This window comes from Schistocerca americana, chromosome 6, assembly GCF_021461395.2.
Source record: "Schistocerca americana isolate TAMUIC-IGC-003095 chromosome 6, iqSchAmer2.1, whole genome shotgun sequence".
Taxonomy (NCBI): domain Eukaryota; kingdom Metazoa; phylum Arthropoda; class Insecta; order Orthoptera; family Acrididae; genus Schistocerca; species Schistocerca americana.
In genome coordinates this window covers 348,598,268-348,618,647 of record NC_060124.1, presented here as the reverse complement: position 1 = coordinate 348,618,647, position 20,380 = coordinate 348,598,268, and the positions used below count along the sequence as shown (strand labels likewise).

Here is a 20,380-nt window from a genome sequence, read left to right as displayed (position 1 = left end):
CAGTTTTGAGCGTCGCTCTCTTCGCCATCGCGATCAATCCAATAATGGATTGCCTCCCAGCTGATGTATCAGGCTCCCTTTTCGTGGACGATTTTACCATCTATTGCAGTGCGCAATGTACACGTGTCCTGGAGCGCTGTCTTCAGCGTTCTCTTGACCGTCTTTACTCCTGGAGTGTCGCCAATGGCTTCCGTTTTTCTGCCGAGAAGACGGTCTGTATTAACTTCTGGCGATACAAAGAGTTTCTCCCACCGTCCTTAAGACTCGGTCCCGTTGCTCTCCCAATCGTGGAGACAACCAAATTTTTAGGCCTTACATTTGACAGGAAACTTAGCTGGTCTCCACATGTGTCACATTTGGCCGCCCGTTGTACCCGTTCTTTAAATGTCCTCCGTGTTCTCAGTGGTCTGTCGTGGGGAGCGGATCGAACCGTCCTACTTTGTCTATATCGGTCGATCGTCCGCTCCAAGCTGGATTATGGGAGCTTCGTATACTCCTCTGCACGGCCATCCATCTTACGCCGCCTCAACTCCATACAACATCGGGGTTTACGACTTGCGATCGGAGCATTTTATACCAGTCCCATAGAGAGTCTTCATGCTGACGCTGGCGAATTGCCACTCACCTACCGGCGCGATATACTGCTTTGTCGGTATGCCTGTCGGCTACTGTCAATGCCCGACCATCCGTTATCGTTCCTTTTTTGACGACTCTCTTGACCGTCAATACGGGTTGTATGTCTCTGCCCTGCTACCCCCTGGCGTTCGCTTTCGTCGCCTCCTTCAACACCTTACTTTTTCCCTCCCTGCAACCTTTCGAGTGGGCGAGAGCCGCACGCCACCTTGGCTCCAGGCTCAGGTCCGCGTTCACCTTGACCTCAGCTCGCTCCCAAAAGAGGTCACCCCCGGTTCGGTCTACCACTCCCGTTTTTTCGAACTTCGTTCGAAGTTCATCGACATGACTTTCATTTATACAGTTGGCTCTAAGACCAATGACGGGGTCGGGTGTTCCTTTATTGTCGGGGCACAAAGTTTCAAATACCGTCTCCATGGCCATTGTTCGGTCTTCACAGCTGAGCTCTTTGCCCTCTACCAGGCTGTTCTTTACATCTGCCGCCACCGACATTCTGCTTATGTCATCTGCTCAGATTCCCTGAGCGCCATCCAGAGCCTCAGTGATCCGTACCCGGTTCACCCTTTCGTACACCGGATCCAACGCTCTCTTCAGCAGCTGGTGGACGTCGGTTCTCCAGTTAGCTTTATGTGGGTTCCGGGCCATGTCGGTATCCCTGGGAACGAAGCTGCAGATGCCGCGGCCAAGGCTGCGGTCCTCCAGCCTCGAACAGCTTCTTGTTGCGTCCCTTCGTCCGATTTTAGCAGGGTGATTTGTCGGCGCATCTTATCTCTGTGGCATGCCGATTGGGCTGCACTTACCGACAACAAGCTTCGGGCCTTAAAACCTCTTCCCGTTGCTTGGACGTCCTCCTCACGCCCTTCTCGGCGGGAGGAGGTCGTTTTAGCCCGGTTAAGAATTGGACACTGCCGGTTCAGCCATCGCCATCTGCTGACGGCTGCGCCGGCGCCGTTCTGCCCATGTGGGCACTTGCTGACGGTTAGACACATTTTAATGTCCTGTCCAGATCTTAACACACTGCGCCTCGATCTTAACCTGCCAAATACTTTCGATGCCATTTTAGCGGATGACCCATGAGCAGCTGCTCGTGTTCTTCGTTTTATCAATTTGACACACCTCGCTAAGGACATTTGATGATGCTGTTTTTTAATCCTATGCCTGTCAGTCTGTCTTTTATCATGTTTTCCCTTTTAGTTGTTGTGGTCAACTTGTGCCTCGCGGTGCATTCTTAGAGTAGTCAGGGCGCTAATGACCATTGAAGTTGTGCGCCCTAAAACCACCAAAAAAAAAAAAAAAAAAAAAAAAAAAAAAAAAAAAAAAAAAAAAAAAAAAAAAAAAAGAATTCAACAAAGAGTCAGGGTAATAAACAGCTGGAACAGTACTTATGGACTTCTGAAATTCAAGATGATGCTCAACAATGGGCTTTTCTTCTCACCCCTGGTGCAGCTACCTGCCGTACTCTTCACTTTCTCAACCCTGTTGCAAGTCATGCTACCCTGTCCTATGTTTGACTTAAGTGACCAGCTCAGTGCCTATGACACTTTGCATGCTCCTGTGTGTTTCTGAGTCACATTTCTTGACGCCACAGGGGTCATTGCCTGTCCTGCCTATTACTCCAGTTATCCGTGCTCATTCACAGCTACAGGTGCCACATCATCCTCCATGCTGCTCCTGAGCTCCTTGCTGGTCCTTAGTCCCTATCAACATACCACCAGCATCAGCAACTCCACTACTGGCCCAGCCACATTGGCCTAACCTAACTGCAGCCAGGCTCATCAGTTTCTAGCCATTCCTAGCCTGCAAACACTCTTCAGGCCACCAACTGGAGTTTTTGGTTGTCCTTCCCTGGAAATTTTGGCACAAACCCTGGCCATGCCAAGTCCTTTCTCCGTCGCCATGTGCTGCAGCACGATCTACCTTCCACAATGACGACATTACATATCCATCAACACCTCAATGGGCAGGTCAACCTTTCCAGATGGAGACACTGCAGTTGTCTCTTTTTTTCAGGTCCAGACCAAATCATACTGCTGCAGCTGCATGAGAGCCATCTGCCTTCAGTCAACTCTCCCTGGGTCCAGGCCTCCGCCATCCAGAGCTCCCATCCTAGGGCGGCCACCTCCCCAACCCTGGTGCATGCCATTGCTCCCTTCAGGTGAACGGATGCCATGAGTTCCTTTGTAGATCAGATAAAAACAGTCTGCTTCAACAAACACATGGTGTTGTTTTCAGTAGAATCTCCAGAAGCCGATATGGTATCATGTGGTGCCAGCTTTGCCTCAGGTGCTAACATGGCACTACTTCGCTTCTGTGAGTCTTGTGCCTCTGCCGGTATTGTCCTGTTGGGTAAGTATTTAGCTCATTGCCTCACTGCTCTGAACCCCCTGTTGGGTAAGCCACTGCTCTGAAGCCACTTCACACTCCAGGCTTATGCCGGCTGCACCTAGCAGCTCATTAACCAGGGTAAACAATGCGGAGCCAACTAGGAGCATTTCGGCGCAGCATCCAAAAACACTCTAGCATCCTGTCACTCACTGCTGCCTATGGCCTCATGCACTACAACCATTCATGAACACCCTATCACTCAGTACCAACCACAGCCTCACAGACTTTGTCCCTCACTGAGCACCCTATGCTCACTGCTGACTGCGGCCTCAGGACTTCGTCCGTGTAAAAACATTCCATTGCAGTCATCACTGATTGACTTTCAATCGGAACCAACTAGTGCGGACTCACATCTGAAGAAACTGTATTCTTTTGTTCAGTTCTTCAGACTTAATAAACATATATTTGTTCTTTGCTACCTGGGCTCTTCAATTGTACCGTGTTCTTCCCCTTGGTCACGTACACAGTACCTTTGTTTCTTCAGAATCAGAAATGATCTTTCCTTGTGGTCAGCTTCTACCAGATTTTCCATCCATCTGTATGTAATTCTTGTCAGTTTTTTGGAACTATGACTTATTAAGCTGATGGTTATCTATTATTTACACACGTCAAAACCTGCCTTCTGTATTATGCACCCTAAGGATCTCTATAATTCTGAAGGAATGTCAAAGGTCTATTTAATTTTCCTATAGGCAACATCTACACTGTCCATCCAAAAATTTCTTAGACTGATTTTATCTCTGCCGTATAGGTGACACCAGTGCGGTAGCTATGGTGGCAGCTTAAACCTTCACCTGTAAACAACAGATGTGCATTGGACCCATCAGTTGTGAGCAAAGCAGTGTTAAGTGGTGGACGTGAAGCCGTAATGTGTCAGCATTGTTGTGTCATGAATCATAGTGGAGCAACATCTCTAAATTGAGTGTTCAAGAAATTCCCCCAGAATGTTTTGAAGACTAGAAAAGTGTCTGCAAAGTTTGTCCTGCATATCTTGACACCCAAACAGTAACAAGGATGTATGGATGCTGCCACAACTTTATTGAAATGCAAAACGTGGGCAATTCTTTTCTGGAAATAATATAGTGCAGAAATTCACATGGAGGGTCAGTGCTTGGACAACATAACCAACATTCAAGCCAATTTAATGTGCAATTTGAATGACACCAAAGAAGAATTTTTTGACAGTCTCATAAAGATGTATGAACATTGTGCACGTTTCACTCAAGTGGAAGGGTGGAGGAAACTATGTAGAACACCTGAAGTATTAAAACTAGCATCTTAACCTTTTCCTATTCTTTATTAATCCAGTCTTAAAACTTTTTAAATGGCAGGGTATATTGCCCATAGTCATTCAAGCTTCTACAGGTTTGCATTTATCCTATATAGACATTACTACTTTCCCATTTTGCATTTTCTATTAATTTCATTCTCATTTGTTTGCTTTGACATTTACCTAATTGTTCATCTGCTCATTCACTCTTCTGTCTCTCAGAGCTACCCATTTATCTTCTGTCATATTCCTATCCCTGTTTCAGATGGTTAGTGTGCGTGTGTAAAAGATTAGTGACATGTACATTTGAACTTAAGAGAATCATCATATTAGATACTGAAAACAACAGGTGTCAGATATGTTGGCATAATTTCTTGTTTACCACACATCATATAGGTCACGTGCGACAAGCCAAACATGGATGGCAGGGAATAACACAGTCCAAATGTTCATAAAATAGTCAGGTATCACAAGGTCAACATAGATAAGCCCACCTGACAGCATGTACTACACATCAACAAGCTCAGAGAAGTGATGCCAAGACAATCCATGGCAGTCCTTAAATCTGCCACTGTTGTTGAACCACACGACCTGGTGCCAGTGGATGTATCACTGGGTGCCATGCCTAATCACCTCACCTGACATTCATAATTATATCGACTGACTGATCAATATGTCTGGTGGGATTACAAGGATAAGAACATATTTTCTTTTAGTATAACAATGTGCATGTATAAACCTAGAGGCAAAGAAATACAGGAAGAAGGTTATGTCTTTATGAATAAAGTAATTTGGAGTCTTAGTGTACAGCAATTTATATTATGTCACTCTGTAGAAAATAAACTCAAAAGAGGACAAACACAGACCATAGATGGAAAAGTGTAACACATAGTAGACCAGTACTATAGCAGTCAATAAATGACAAATGCATAAACAGAAAATGGTAAATGTGAGACATTATGTTAATCATTACAATATTATTGCTTGCACTATACTACTACGAATTACTAGTTAACTTTACAGTTCTTGTAGAGCCTTGGCCTCTCTTGTTACCAGCCTCTATTCTTCTGTGTCCATTGCTTGCTTTCTCTAACTCCTGACTTGCACTGTTTTGAGTTCCTCTTTCTTATCTTCAAGTTACCTTTTCCTAGGTTGTCTTCTCCATCTCCCCGTGGGTTTTCCTGTAAATACTTTCATAATACTCAGAGTTTCTGACATGCTCTGCACATGAACAGCCCATCTTATTCTTCCTTGCTTGAGTTTCACTATATTTGTCTGTCCAAAAAGTGTTTGTAGTTCTGCATTTGTCCTCATTCTCAAGTTTTCTTCCTCTCTCAGTGCCCCAAATATCTTTCTCAAAATCTTTCTTCTCCATCTGAATAACCAGCCTTCTTCCTTTGTAGTGATCAGCCAGTTTTCAGATCCAACATTACTATATGTTGAAATGTTCCGTGTTATGTGTGGTAAACAATTTGTGAAATAAGTTTTCGTTTACTGTCGTTAACTTACTCTGGCTGATTATATTTCAGTCCTCCACCAGAATTAACCATGCTGGTTGCTGTGCATCTTGAGCCTCTGTCTCCTCTGCAACTTCTTGTGAGATAGCTGAAATGTTATTTGAGAAACCAAGGTCTACCACATGATGTCACATTTATCTTTAAGTTGTATGCCTATATTATACTGTGCAACACAACATGGTATCACACCAAACAATGCTGTGTACAAATCTTATGTCTCAATACATAGCTGTCAGACTAACTAAAACATTCATTTATTTTTACAATGAAGACATAATCTTCTCTTCTGTGGCTTGCAGTGCATATCCTTGGCAGGACAGCACAGCACAGGGTCCACTACCAGATTGGCAAATGCTGCAATGCACAGACGTATATGCTGTGTCTGTACCAGCACATGCACATGAGCATAGGAAACACAAAATTCCTCTCACAGTGTGCTACTTGACACGAGGTACCTAAGTAACATGAAAATTACTTCCAAAGGTCTTGATCATCAAATCAGATTGCCAGGGGGCAACATACCAAATTCCCAGAAGTGGTATGTTACACCACAACGTCTTAAAATAGTCAAATATATTTTCATTTTTGTATTCCTAACATTTCATGATTTAAATATATTCTATTAGGAATAATAGCATTGATTTCCACTTGATTTCCTTTCTTGAATTTCTAATGGTGTCCCATTATCTTCTGTTATTATCAAACATAGACATTTAAAGCCTTCCACTCTTTGATACCATTTCCCATTTACCTTTATTGAAGTCTCTTCTCTCTCCCTACCAGGATCTCCCATCATCATATTCTTTGTTTTGCCTACATCCACTTCTAGTCCTGATTTCCACACTGCTCCTTCTAATGTAGCATAATTATACTTCAAAGCTCTGACACTCTTTACAGTTAATGCTGCATCATCATCGTAAGTCATCACCTGTACCTGCTGGTTGAATAGTGTCACCCCTGGGGTTGTTGGCATTTGCCAAATATCTTCTCTAGTGCTAAGTTAGAGTAGCACAATTTCAAATCTGGTTTCTCCTCTTCCTCATTCAATGTTTGCTCTGTGTTACATGGCCCTTTCCATCGAGTAACTCAGTAAAATGCTCTTGCCATTTTCACAGAACTTTACTTTTATCTCTAATTAGGTTTCCATCTTATCCTTATAGAACACTTCTCTTTACTGGAATCCTCTCTTCAGTTCTCTAGATCTTTATAGAACTTCATTTCTCGTTGCTATTCCTCATTGCGTGCAATGGTTTTATCTTCTTCCTCCTTCCCGCAGCCTTTTCTTCACCCTATGACTTACCCAATCTTTTCCTCTTTTCTCTGTAGTCGTCCAACACTAGCCTTGCTTTCCCTCCCTAAGTGGAACTCTGGTTACAACTCTTGTTATATTCTGACCTGGAAAAATGTTTCTTTTATTGTTGTTTCTATCAGCCTCACTAACTTTAGTGGTATTCTAAAATCTTTCATAATTTGGAGACTCCTATACCTGTTGTATGCTGGTTTAAAATCAGTGTACAGCTGATACAGTTGCTTGATATCTTCATAAAACTTCTCTAGCACTTGTCTCAATAAAAATACCTAGTCCATCGTGGATGTATATCTGCCAAATCCAGCCTGATAATCTCCTAGTATCCTTTCGATTTGGCATTTTAGTAATAGGCTAAAATCTTACTAAGAACTTTAAATATGTTATATCTAAAAGAGTAATCCTGAAATAACTGCTGCACTCTGACATATTGCCTTTCTTATGTAATGGACGTATTATTCCGATGCTCCAGTCCTCAGGCATCTCTTCCTTTATTAATTCATAAGCAGCTGTCTCCATCTTTTTGCCCCCAAATTTTAATAATTCAGCATGTGTGCTATCTTCTCCTGCTGATCTATTAGTATTTAAGATTTTAATTGCATTTTTCATTTCCTCTAAGTCTGGTGGTTTGACTTCCTCTTTCTTATCCACCACTTTGAATTCTAATTCCAGTTCCAAATCTGGTTTCTTCTCTTCCTCATTCAAAGTTTGCTCTTGTTACCTCCCCTCTTCCCATCAAGTAACTCAATAAAATACAATTGCCATTTTCACAAAACTTTACCTTTATCTCTAATTAGGTTTCCATCTTCATACTCACAGAAGACTGCTTCCCTATGCCTTTAAAGACCCTGCCCCCCTCATCCTGTATCTTATGTCAAACACGATTTGTCTGGCTCCTTTTGTTGAGGCCTGCCCAGCCTGGGTGCCCATGCCATTAGCCATGCTACCACTGGCACATTCTTCAACTTTGCTGGAGCTTGCAGTGGTGTTCTGCACATTGTAGGGGGACAACTCAGTGCTTTTGCTGTCCGTTGAGTGGTCTCCTTTACTCCTAAAGTATTTAATTCTTCAAGAACTCTCTTTACTAAAAGTTATTAGTTGATTAGCTGCCTCTGTACAGTATTATTTGCATAAAAAATAAATGTGATTTTTCAAGTTTTTTCCCCGTGGAGACCAAGTTGTACGTTACTCATTTTTTTGTGTAATGGATCAGTGGGATAACACCAAAAACAATTGAATTTGAATAATAACAGCAACTCCATTGTCTACGTGTTGGTACAGATGGATGGAAAACCAGCCCATAATGTTGCACATCACTACAACAAAATGTTCTGATGACCTCAAATCTTTCATGATTCTTGGTGGGTTCTCCCTAAAAACTCTGTGTGTAGTGTAGCTCCAGGGGGAAGAGTCTGGAGCTGATATTTTTGACAGGGCTGGCCACAGGAAATATCTATTTCTGTTTATGAAGTGACTGGGAAATGCCGAATGCAGAAAAGTCATTACAGTGGAGGCAGTATGGCTTGTGGCTCCCTCTTTTTAGAAGTATGTTTCCATCAAGGCAAGCGCAGGCAACATGAGCTGTTCTGAGATATCAACATAATGCTCCATCTTTACTTTTACTGTGTGGTTGCTCACATCTTGAAAAAGTGTGGACTGGTTATTCCATAATAGTCACACCGTAGCAATTTTTTTTGTTTTGTTTCTACTAGTTGTATATTTGATGAAGCCACTCAGATGAAAGAAGGCTTTATCACTTTGTCACAAGTTTTGAACTAGGTCAGTTTGTTGACAGAGGTGTATTCCTCTGTTGAGAGGATCTAGCAGTTTTAGTGCTTGCTCTATCTGTATAGTTGGTAGCATAGGTTTATCTTCAGATTCTTTCTCACAGTTTGATTGCTGAGACAAAATTCTGAGCTGCAACATTCAGATTTCTACAGGCTTCGTCCGAAACTATCATGCACAAGACAGCTGGTTTTCGCACTGTGACCTCTTGGCTGTGTTGTGATAACAGGGGCTTCAAAATGTTACTTGCGCCTTTACGCCTGCAGCCCATTTGTAAAGTTACAACTCATATGTCTCCAGAAAAGTGTAATTACATCCCATCAACAGATCAACTACGCCTAAAGTACAGCCAGGATTTTGCCATTACATACAAAGCTGAGATGTTATTTCAATATTGGAGAACTCTGGCAATACTGACAATTTAAGAAGCATAAAATGGGCTCAAGGTATGAATTGAAGTTTGTGTTAGTTAGGGCATTGGACTAGGGTAGTCAGTGCAACTGTGATAGTCACTGTGCTATCCATGATGGTGTAGGGGTTAGTAAATCTGCCTAGTAAGCAGGAGACCTGGTTTCAAGTCCTGACTGTGGTACAAATTTAAATGCATTATTTCAGCTTCAATCCTTATCAAAGATAAAGTTGAGACTCATATGCCTCCAGGAAAATCTAATTACATCAAATCAGTAGTTTGTATTTCTCTTATCAGTTAGATACAAAGAAATATGTGTTACGAGATAAAAGTTTCCATGGAAACAGCACCACAAGAACGCAGAAGGCATGAGTAACAAAAATCTGTGGCTCCAGCCATCAGAATCATTCGTTCTTTTTTGGGTGAGAAGTATATTAAAAAAAGACCATGCTCCTATGGCCTTAATTAGTGTTTTAGAAGGTGCTGCAGTTTGTGAATAACATTAAAATGTGATTAAAGAAAAACAAAATAAAAAAACTGTGCAGACCCTACAGTCTACGTGAGTGAAGCAGCAGGCGCTAATCTAGTACGCATCTACAGCGATAGCCTGCTGCTTAGTTGACCAGCACGTTGTGCCCACTAACAGTTCTGTGTGTGTCGTGGCATGCTCTCCAGTTCTTGCTATCTTCTCATTATGTCCACAGCTCCTTGCAGAAATCTTACTGTTTCTCTGCCACAGGGTCAGCAATACGTTCCTCTTACATTGCATTATGTACTTGCTTTGCATTTGAGGGAAGTGTTGGTCCTGGGATTGACAATTTTCTGGTTTCACTGTCATATCTAATAAATGGAGTCACTTTTCCTGGCAGCACTGTTTCTACTTATTTTATGTTCAGATTTCCTTCCTGTTATTTTGCTGTAGCTCTGATACAAGTGTGAGAAGCCAAAATAGTGAGCTGATAATACTGATTGTAAGGTGTAATTATAGATTAACTAGCTGCATAAAGAAACAAAATAAGAGCATGTTAATATGCTAAGATAAAATTTGTTAATTTCTTGATTTGATGTAAAATATGACCTATGTTTTATTTACATTATGTTACAGTGGTGTGAGTGAAACATCACCTGATTTAAGGGAGCTGATTGACCGCGGGCTCATGGCTGTTGCCCAAAATGCTTTCCAGGAGGCATATGAATGCTTTCAGAAAGCTTCTGGTCTTGACCCAGATAACATAATGGTATGTAAACAGTACATATATTTTAGTATTTTTGGTTATATAAAAGTTTTTTTATCAGCCCATACGTCTAATCTTTAGCTTTAATATGTATTATATAGTTGCTGTAATAGTGAAAAAATGTGACAGAATGAGTATTTCAGTTGTTAAATAGAAAGGTTTGAGTCTAAAATATTTGAAGTGTTCAAATGATAAAAGTAATAAATTCAATTTCATCAGAACACTTGATCATTACTGATATTCTGTGTCAGTTAGTAATGTAGACCCTGATTTCCAATATACTTATTACATCAGTGTTTCTTGATTTCCTTGCCTTCTTTGACTTTTATTTGCTTATTAAAAAAGCACTTTATTTGTTTAAATGAAAATAAATTTATTCTGAATATGGTATTGGAAATTCTGGCAGAATATAAACAATTTAGGAATAAAAGTAACAATTCACTGAATGGTAGACATCGCTGAGCACAGTGTGCTAGATTTTAATAGCAGCTTTGTGCCACATGCCATCTGGATCCTTGCCCTAAATACCAGTTTCTCTGATTTATATAAATGGGAGTTATCTATGCAATGTGTCCTTAATTCCCATAAGCCTCCAACCTTCATCCCCACAAGCCTCCTGGTGTCAATATCTGCTGATGCCCCCCCCCCCCCCCCCCACACACACACACTCTGTGGCCCATAACATAGCACTAACTTCATTTGTCCTGCACCCACACTCTTTTCCTACTAGCAGTCTCCACTTCCTCTGTTGTGTCACCCCCTTCCATTGCTCCTCACCATTGTCATTGTGTCCTGCACAAACTCACTGATGCTGATGTGTCGCATTCCTGTTCCCTGCATGTGCTGCCTCTCCCTGCCGCATTCCTATCCCATACATCTGCTGCTTCTTTTTGATCTGCCAGTCATCCTTCCCCAACCCTTCTTCCTGCTTCCCAGCTCCTTCCTCCATTCACTCACTCCTGCTTACACAGCACCTTATCCCAATCTACCTGCAGAACATCACTATTCTGTGAATTGTTACTGTTACTTCTAAATTATTTGTATTTGTTCTGAATTATACACTCAGGTCATAGATCAAAATGAAGTTACTAACAATGTGAATGACTTGAAAAGTAATTTTAAAGGAAAACAGAACAGATAGTTTGGTAGCTCCATTGAGTTAGTTAGAAGGTGAAACCCTAGACAAAACAATTAAGAATATTTAATTCCAGAAGTTTTCAGAATGAATCTTACACTCTGCAACAGTATGTGTGCTGTTTTGAAACTTGTGGGATATTGAAACTGTGTGCTGGACTATAGGAAAGAGATTTATCCCAGAAACTTGGTGTTTGTGCCCCAATACTGGTTTCATTGTATTTCAGTTCATTGTTATATTCAAAGCAGTGTTCAGCAACAGTTGATTTGCTTAGTTGTTTTAGTCAGATAAGTGACTGATGTTCCTTGCATATCTCCTCAACTGTTCTGATAGTCTGCCCCCACATAAGAAAAGCCACATTCACATGTAATGCTACACACTCTTGGCTTTCAGAGACCTAGATTGTGTTTAACATTACAGAGAATACTTTTTATCTTTGTTGAAGAGAGCAAAATACACTGGATGCCATGTTTCCACAGGAGTCTACTGATCTTTCCAGGTATTGGGTCAGCATAAGATAGATTAGCGATTTATGCCCTCTCTTCTTGGTCTCTCTCTCTATCTCAACCTCTTTCTCGGGTATTCTTGATTTTCACAGCATCTTCTATTCAGTGTGATGATCTGAGTACCCATTCCTTCAGAACACAGTTCGTAGGTGTTGTAAATCTTCAGCAAGGCTCTCCTTGTTCGAGCTCTATGGTCCAGAGTCTTTAGCACCAAATTTCTTTGTAATGGATGGTGATGGCCCGACGCTAGAGATAGATATCAGTATGCGTAAGTTTTCTGTACATACTGTGACCCAGGAATCTGTCCATATATCTCTTAACTAATATATTGAGATTCATTATGAATTTTATGTTATGATGGATGGAATTTAAATGTTCTGGATCTTTTAGACTCCATGCATAGAACTTCCGTCACAACTATGTGGCCTTCCTAAGGCACACAAGGAAGGAATTCATGTAAAACCCGTGCTGACCAACACACTCACCATAGTCACAGATATGTAAAGCAGATATAAGTTTTCAGCGCATGTAAGTAGAGGCACTATGAAGAGAGAAGGAGTTGCCATATATGTTAAAATTTTTATCATATTGTGGAAAATTCAGAAACTGAAAAAAAAAAAAAATTGTGCAAAGCGAATGCCTGTTAGATTAAACTAAGTAATGGCTTTTTTATAATTGTAGTTGTGCATTGGTCCCCATTGGGAAATTTTCAGTTATTTCTGAGAAGCTTGGATTCTCTTTTGTGCTGCCTGCCTGTCAGACAGCAAATTATTGTTTGTGGGGATTTCTATGTAGACTTTCTGAAAGAAACTGATAGAAAGAATGACCTAGAAGTGTTACTTGCTTCTTTCAATTTGACATCAGTTACTGATTTTCCTACTTGGTTATTACAGGAAAGCAGCACACTAATGTTTTTTATAGACCAAGGTAAATTTAATCAAATAAAAATTTTTCCTGTTAAGAATGGTCTTCCTGATCATGATGCACAGCTAATTACATTATATGACATAGCTCCATACGGTGCTGCAAAACTGTCCTCCAATTATTTAACAATTGCAAATTTTAGGGAAAGCTTGCAACAGTTAGACTGGTATGAGCTGTACATGGAACCTGATAATTTAAAATATAGCCTATTTCATGGTGCCTTTGTGAGTTTGTTTCAAAATAGTGAAACATAATTGTAAGAAACCATATAGAAAGCTGTGGTGTACTAGAGGGATTAAAATAGCTTGTAAACAGAAAAAGGAAATGTATATCATAGCTAGAAGGAGTAATGATCCAAAAAACAGTCAAACATCATAAAAGCTACTGCACTGTATTAAGAAAAGTTAAAGTCCAGAAGTATCTGCATTATGTCAGAGATTAGCACCACTGATAATAAAATTAAACCAATTTGGAATATTGTTAAAAGGGGAATAGCCAACCAAGAGCACAGGAGAACTGTATTTCTATAAAACTCAATGAAAAATTTGTTATTAAAAAGAAGTCAAAAGTATAAAATATTTTTAACATTTTTAAGTGTTGTAGGGAAAATAGGACTCAGCTCCTCATTAGAAAATGGAAGGTTGTGTATGGAAGAGGCAATGCCTTTGCAGTTTCATAAAACAATTCAACCCACCTCCCCTACTGAAATTAGGAAGATAATAAATTCACTCAAAGTAGAAGATTGCTTGGAATTGATGGCGTTTCCAACAGAGGACTAAAAGCTTGTTCCCAACAGATAAATATGATTCTCAGCCAGCTCACTGAAACAGGGCATTTTTCCAGATACATTGAAATATGCTGTAAATATGCTATTGTTAAACCATTGCAAAAAAATGGGTGTAGGTCTGATGCTAACAACTACTGCCCAATCTCAGTGCTGACAGCTTTATCCAAAAATTTTGAAAAAGTAATTTATTCAAGTGTAGCTTCACATGTGTGTAAAAATGAAGTACTAACAAAATGTTAGTTTGGTTTTCAGAAAGGCTTTTCAACAGAGACTATTATATATGCTTTCACAGTTCAAATATGCTTTGAATAACCAAACATCACCAATTGGGATTTTTTGTGATCTCTCAAAGGCTTTTGACTTTGAATCATGTGAAAGTCTTCTGGATAAGATTAAGCATTGTGGTATGAGTGAGACAGTGCACAAATGGTTTAATTTATATTTAACTAGAAGGATGCAGAAGGTTGAAATTAACAATACAGATAGTCTGCAAAAATCAGTAGATTCCTCTTAACTCGAGAGATATCAAGAACACTGTCTTGGGTCCCTTATTGTTCTTAATATGTGTTAATGACTTGTCACTCTATATTCCCAAAGATGCAAAGCTAATTCTTTTTGCTGCTGATACAGGCATAGTTATCACACCCAACAAATAAGAATTAGCTGAGGAAATTGTAAACAATATCTTTCAGGAAATTATTAAGTGGTTGTTTGCAAATTCTCTCTCACTACATTTTAAGAAAACACAATCTATACTTTCTGTACAGTAAATGGCATAATGCCATTGATAAATATACACTATGAACAGAAATCTGTTTCTAAGGCCGAATGTTCCAAATTTTGGGTGTGTAAATTGATGAGAAACTGAATTGGAAGAAGCACATTGATTATCTGCCGAAACATTTCAGTTCTGCTACTTATGCTGTTAGGATTACTGCAAATTTTGGTGATGAACACATCAGTAAATTAGCCTACTATGCCTATTTACATCCACTGCTTTCATATGGCATCATACTTTTGAGTAATTCATCATCAAGAGAAAAATTATTCATTGCACAAAAGCGTATAAACAGAATAGTAGCTGGAGCCCACCCAAGATCACCTTGCAGACATTTATTTAAGGACCTAGGGATATTCACAGTACCTTCACACTGCATATATTCAGTTAAGAAATTTGTTATTAATAACTGATCCCAATTCAAAAATAATAGAAAAGTGCATAGCTACAGCACAAGAAGAAAGAATGATCTTCTACACTGGGTTAAATCTGACTCTGGCACAGAAAAGGGTGAATTATGCTTCCACAAAAGTCTTTGGTCATTTGCAAATAGAATTAAAAATCTGACAGATAGCTAAGCAGCATTTAGAAACAAAGTAAAAGAACTTCTGAATGACAACTCCTTCTATTGAGCCTTATGATAAACTGGCAGATTCCACATCATTAGAAAATGTTGTATTCATGATCTATGGAACAACTAGTGATATAATGTAATGGAATGTAATCAGAGGGAAAGCACTGAGAGTTCTGAAAAACAAAAGACATCAAAGGACATAGTGGGCATCAGGAATTGAATTTTGCCTTAAATAGCAGTGAGAGACCAGCTATCGTTGACAGTGTGGTTGGAGTCCTGGCAGTGAGTGCACAAAACAGTAAACTTGCAGCACTTGAAGAAGGTGGCTAGCTTGGTTGTCAAAATATTGTGCTTAAAATGGAAACAACAGCGTGGCATGACACCCAAAAGCACACTATTTATCAGTCACGCTGAGAAAACCTGAGCAACCACATAGATTATTTGGTTATTTTCAAGAGGGTTACAGCAGCAAGCTAAAATTTTTTAAGTAATGTATGAGAGGGGGGTGGGGTGGGGGGGGTTTACTTTAATATTTGCTCTGTATTCATAGAATGCCAGGTGACATACATACATATCTTCTACACATTACTGAGTCTGTGAGGACAGTACAAGAAAACCGGAAACAAAGGTGAAGTGTACCCTCTAAATGGCGATTAATAATTAAAATAAATTCACAACAGTCTTCGAACAAGCTACAAAAATGAATGATAAGCTATGCAGCTTGCTGTTAATTCATAAGCACAACTCACCATAACAAAAAACATACACACATAATATTATTTTTGTTCATAGGGACATAAGTGACGGCACTCTTGTGTACTGTTTTCATTTGAGAGAGCACATCAGTTTTCTCATGGTGGAGATTGAATAAACAAGAACACAACCATTTTGTTTGTACTGGACAAACTTTATGTTCTCATCTCAGAAGTGCAGATATAGCACCAAACTTTTTCCAGGGGTCACTCTTCCTCTTATGGAGGACAGCACTTAATTTCCACCCTTACCCTCCACTGTTTCACAAAACATGGTTTCATTGTGAGGCCATCTGATCTTGGCAATTGGTCATTTTCACAGCATCTTCTATTCAGTGTGATGATCTGAACACAGTTCGTAGGTGTTGTAAATCTTCAGCAAGGCTCTCCTTGTTCGAGCTCTATGGTCCAGAGTCTTTAGCACCAAATTTCTTTGTAATGGATGGTGATGGCCCGACGCTAGAGATAGATATCAGTATGCGTAAGTTTTCTGTACATACTGTGACCCAGGAATCTGTCCATATATCTCTTAACTAATATATTGAGATTCATTATGAATTTTATGTTATGATGGATGGAATTTAAATGTTCTGGATCTTTTAGACTCCATGCATAGAACTTCCGTCACAACTATGTGGCCTTCCTAAGGCACACAAGGAAGTAACTCAGCTTAACACTGACGTAAAAGTGACACATTGATTTCTGATATATGCAACACTCTATCTTAGATTGGTACTCACTCCATTTCTGATATCGTTTGGATCCCCTCCTTTGATGAACAACATGATGTACATTCATTTGTACACAGCTGGTTTAAATATATCAGCTATATAATCCCTCCACTATATTTTAAATTATCAGGTTCCATGTACAGCTCATACCAGTCTAACTGTTGCAAGCTTTCCCTAAAATTTGCAATTGTTAAATAATTGGAGGACAGTTTTGCAGCACCGTATGGAGCTATGTCATATAATGTAATTAGCTGTGCATCATGATCAGGAAGACCATTCTTAACAGGAAAAATTTTTATTTGATTAAATTTACCTTGGTCTATAAAAAACATTAGTGTGCTGCTTTCCTGTAATAACCAAGTAGGAAAATCAGTAACTGACCATAATTTGCAAATGTGGATTCATCACTGACCATAATACTTTGTAAGGCCTTCAGAGTGAAATTAGTCACAGGCCATGTGCACGAAGTAACTCTACAACTGTACTTGTTCCCATGCAGCTTCTGTTTCAGTGACAGATGCTATTTGTTAAACTTTTTACCATCTGCTATTTGCCACAGGGATGTAAGACTGACATGACGGTCATGCTGTATTGCAGCAAAGCACTTCCACATCTTCACTGCTTGCTGGTCTTCATCTGCCACTGCCACATTTTCTCAGACTACTTGGTTCTAGAAATCATTGTTCAGCACATAAGAATGTAATGATTGAAGGTGCTCTTGGACTGAATTGTCACACAGCATAAACCATGGTTGCTTTATTGGCATTGTGTTGTCATTCACCAAGCAGCATATCAACATACTCAGTGGATATGTATCCCATGCTTATTCATGTCATTGTCTGTGGCAGACAAAACCTTGTTTGCTTGTGCATTCTGACCATAGCATTGTAAAGATAAATTCTGCAATCTAACAAAACATGACTTCAAACAGCACACTGACGAAGCTTGTCATTCTGTGATGTCACCAGCTTTACGTGTCATCCACAGATTGTTTAGAATGTACACTGACATGTGCTTTCAGGAAAATGAGCACTCATTGGAACATCTTGCACAAATAACCATTCTGCCACCGGAACAACCATTTGAACACAGCCGGTTGTGCACCACATGTTGCATCCACCCCTAAAATTTTGAATGCTTCTAACTCCCTAACTAAAATTGATAAAAATTTGGTTGAAACTGATCTGTACATAGTTTGCTGAAATAAATCAGCTAAATGATAGAACAATAACATTCTAGTCAAAAAAATTATAACTTGTGCTGTAACTCTCTGGAAAACAAACAAACTATGTTCATAACTCTGCAGAAAGAGTAACATTTCTTAAGTTTATATCAACGAAAATAATCTGTTTATGAGAATATAGTGTAATTGGAGAGATAAAAAAGTCTACTCACTAAGCAGGGGCAGGAAAATGCACAATAAATGTATTAAAGTCTGCAAGCTTTCAGAGCAAGTGGCTCCTTTTCTGGCAGAAGGGAAAGGAAAAGGACTAGTGAGGTTTAGGAAAAAGGCTAGAGTTTGGAAAGTTGCCTAGAACCCCAAGTAAGTCCTATTCCTTCTTCCCTATTTCTTCCCCTTCAACCCTTCTACCAGAGGAAGGAGCCATTGGCTTGCAAACTTTAATACACCTTTATATGTGTGTTCTCCTGCCACAACATGGGGAGCAGATTTTTTTATCAATGCAATTTCTGAATTTATGTATCTTTGTAAATATTCCTTTCACCTGTTATTTCATAAGTTACAGAGAGAAAGCACCTCATTTGAAACATCCTGTATAAAATCACTGGATGAAACACACACCATGAGTCATCTCAACATTCCTGTTGTTGTCAACAAACTTCCCAAAGCATTGTCACTGCGGTGCTTACATTGTTTACTTTTCGATTTTCCAATAATCCTATTATTGCAGACATTTTTGGTTTTGCACTGCTGAAAGCTTTTGGTACAACCCTCACTATCATCAAAAGAGTGTGTGATAGCATAAATGTGATGTGCCAGATGAGACTCTTTAGATTTGTTCTGTGTGTTATGTTAGCAAGACTTCTACTATCTATCAGACTCGATGCAGCAGACAAACTGTATACACCAGCTGTACGTATTTGGCTTTATCTCTGAACAATTTTGATTAATATTAGTTACTTTCTCTTCCACAGTTTTCCTTCCTCCCCTCTTCCATCTACTTTCTCTCTGTTAACATGTCTTTCCATTTATAATGATTACTGGAATTATGATTTTCACTGTCAAATGTGATCACCTCCACATCTTTATTTCTGTTTTTCATTTCCATTTACACCCTGGTATTTCTTCTAGCTCTCATCTTTCATCCATTGTTTACAAACCTGAAAGTTGTTCATTAGACCACTGTTATATCTTAAACTTACCCTAAACCATACATCTTTCCTCATTGATGGTCAGAGCAGTCTAGCTTTGCATTCCTTCCAGCAGCTGTGCCCTTGACCTTTCTGTTCTCCTGGTGCTTGACTGTGACTTTCTTTTAATTAAGAAATTAAAAACCAAAAGATAGAGAAACAGTGCCATTTGTGTTTTTGGTTTTTCTCCAGGTTTCCTTAGTTTGGTGACTGGAAGTGCCACTGTTGAAAATATTGATGTGCAATATAAATAGTATTAGTTGCAATTCCAGCTCACTGTGCTTCTCAGTAGTGATTACTATCTTATTAGATACTGCTTTACAATAGCAATTGACTTGATTACTTAGAAAGTTTATTAGTTACAAAGCTTACTATGGTGATACCAAAAGGTAATTCAGAAATTGGCTTCTAAAATATGATGAAACTCTTTGGTCTTCTTTGTACCACTAAGTTATAATACAATATTCCTGGGAAGTATAATTACACTAAAGATTAGAGATAGGATAGATTGTGATGCACCGTGTAGAGGTGGCACTAAGTCACAGACAGGCATGATGAACAAGACTGCTAAAATATTGAGCTTTTGCACAATGTACTTTTTCCAAAATAGAAAACGCTCATACAAGCATAACATACACACATGGTCACTGTGTCTGGGCTCTGGAATCTGACAGTGATTGCATCTGATGTGAGCAGTAATTGCTAGGATAGGTGGTAGGGGGTATGGAGAAGGCATTGGGTGAGGAGGGAGTGGGATAGCAGGTTAGGGATGGTGGAAGACGTAGTGCTGCTCATGTTGTGGGAGCATGCAGGGGAGGGAGAGGGCTTCTAAGTGCAGTCAGGAGGTTTTGGGAGAAGAGGAGAGAAGTTAAGGGAAAAGAACTATTGGTTGGCGGACATGTAGAACTGGGGTCGGATCAAGGAAGTGGATGGGGGAGGGTGGACAGGGACTAGCAAAGGGAAACAATATGTTGTATGGAGAGTTCCCACCAGCTGCTGGTGTTGGTAGGAAGAATCCATATGCCACAGGCTGTAAAACACTCATCAAAGTGAAGCACATTTTCAGCAACTGGGTGCTCCAGCTGTTTCTCAGCCACAGTGTTGCAGTGGCCATTTTATGCGGACAGACAGCTTGTTAGTTATGCCCATGTTCCCCCTAGAGAGCAGTGCTGTGGTTGCAACGTAGACTGCAGATCATGTAGCTTCTTTCACATGTAGCCCTGCCTCTGATGGGGTGGGAAATGTCTGTGACAGGCCTGGAGCAAGTGATAGTGGGAGGATTT

The 20,380-nt window shown here is 39.9% G+C and overlaps 1 protein-coding gene across 2 annotated transcripts in view; it reads left to right on the top strand.

Annotated features, from left to right (window-relative positions):
* LOC124619279 (trafficking protein particle complex subunit 12) overlaps positions 1-20,380 on the top strand; it is a 140,717-nt gene that overhangs the window by 114,964 nt on the left and 5,373 nt on the right. For both annotated transcript variants that reach the window (XM_047145548.1, XM_047145549.1), the window contains exon 8: positions 10,411-10,543. In XM_047145548.1, the coding sequence (XP_047001504.1) occupies positions 10,411-10,543 (133 nt within the window). The remainder of the gene's footprint in view (positions 1-10,410; positions 10,544-20,380) is intronic.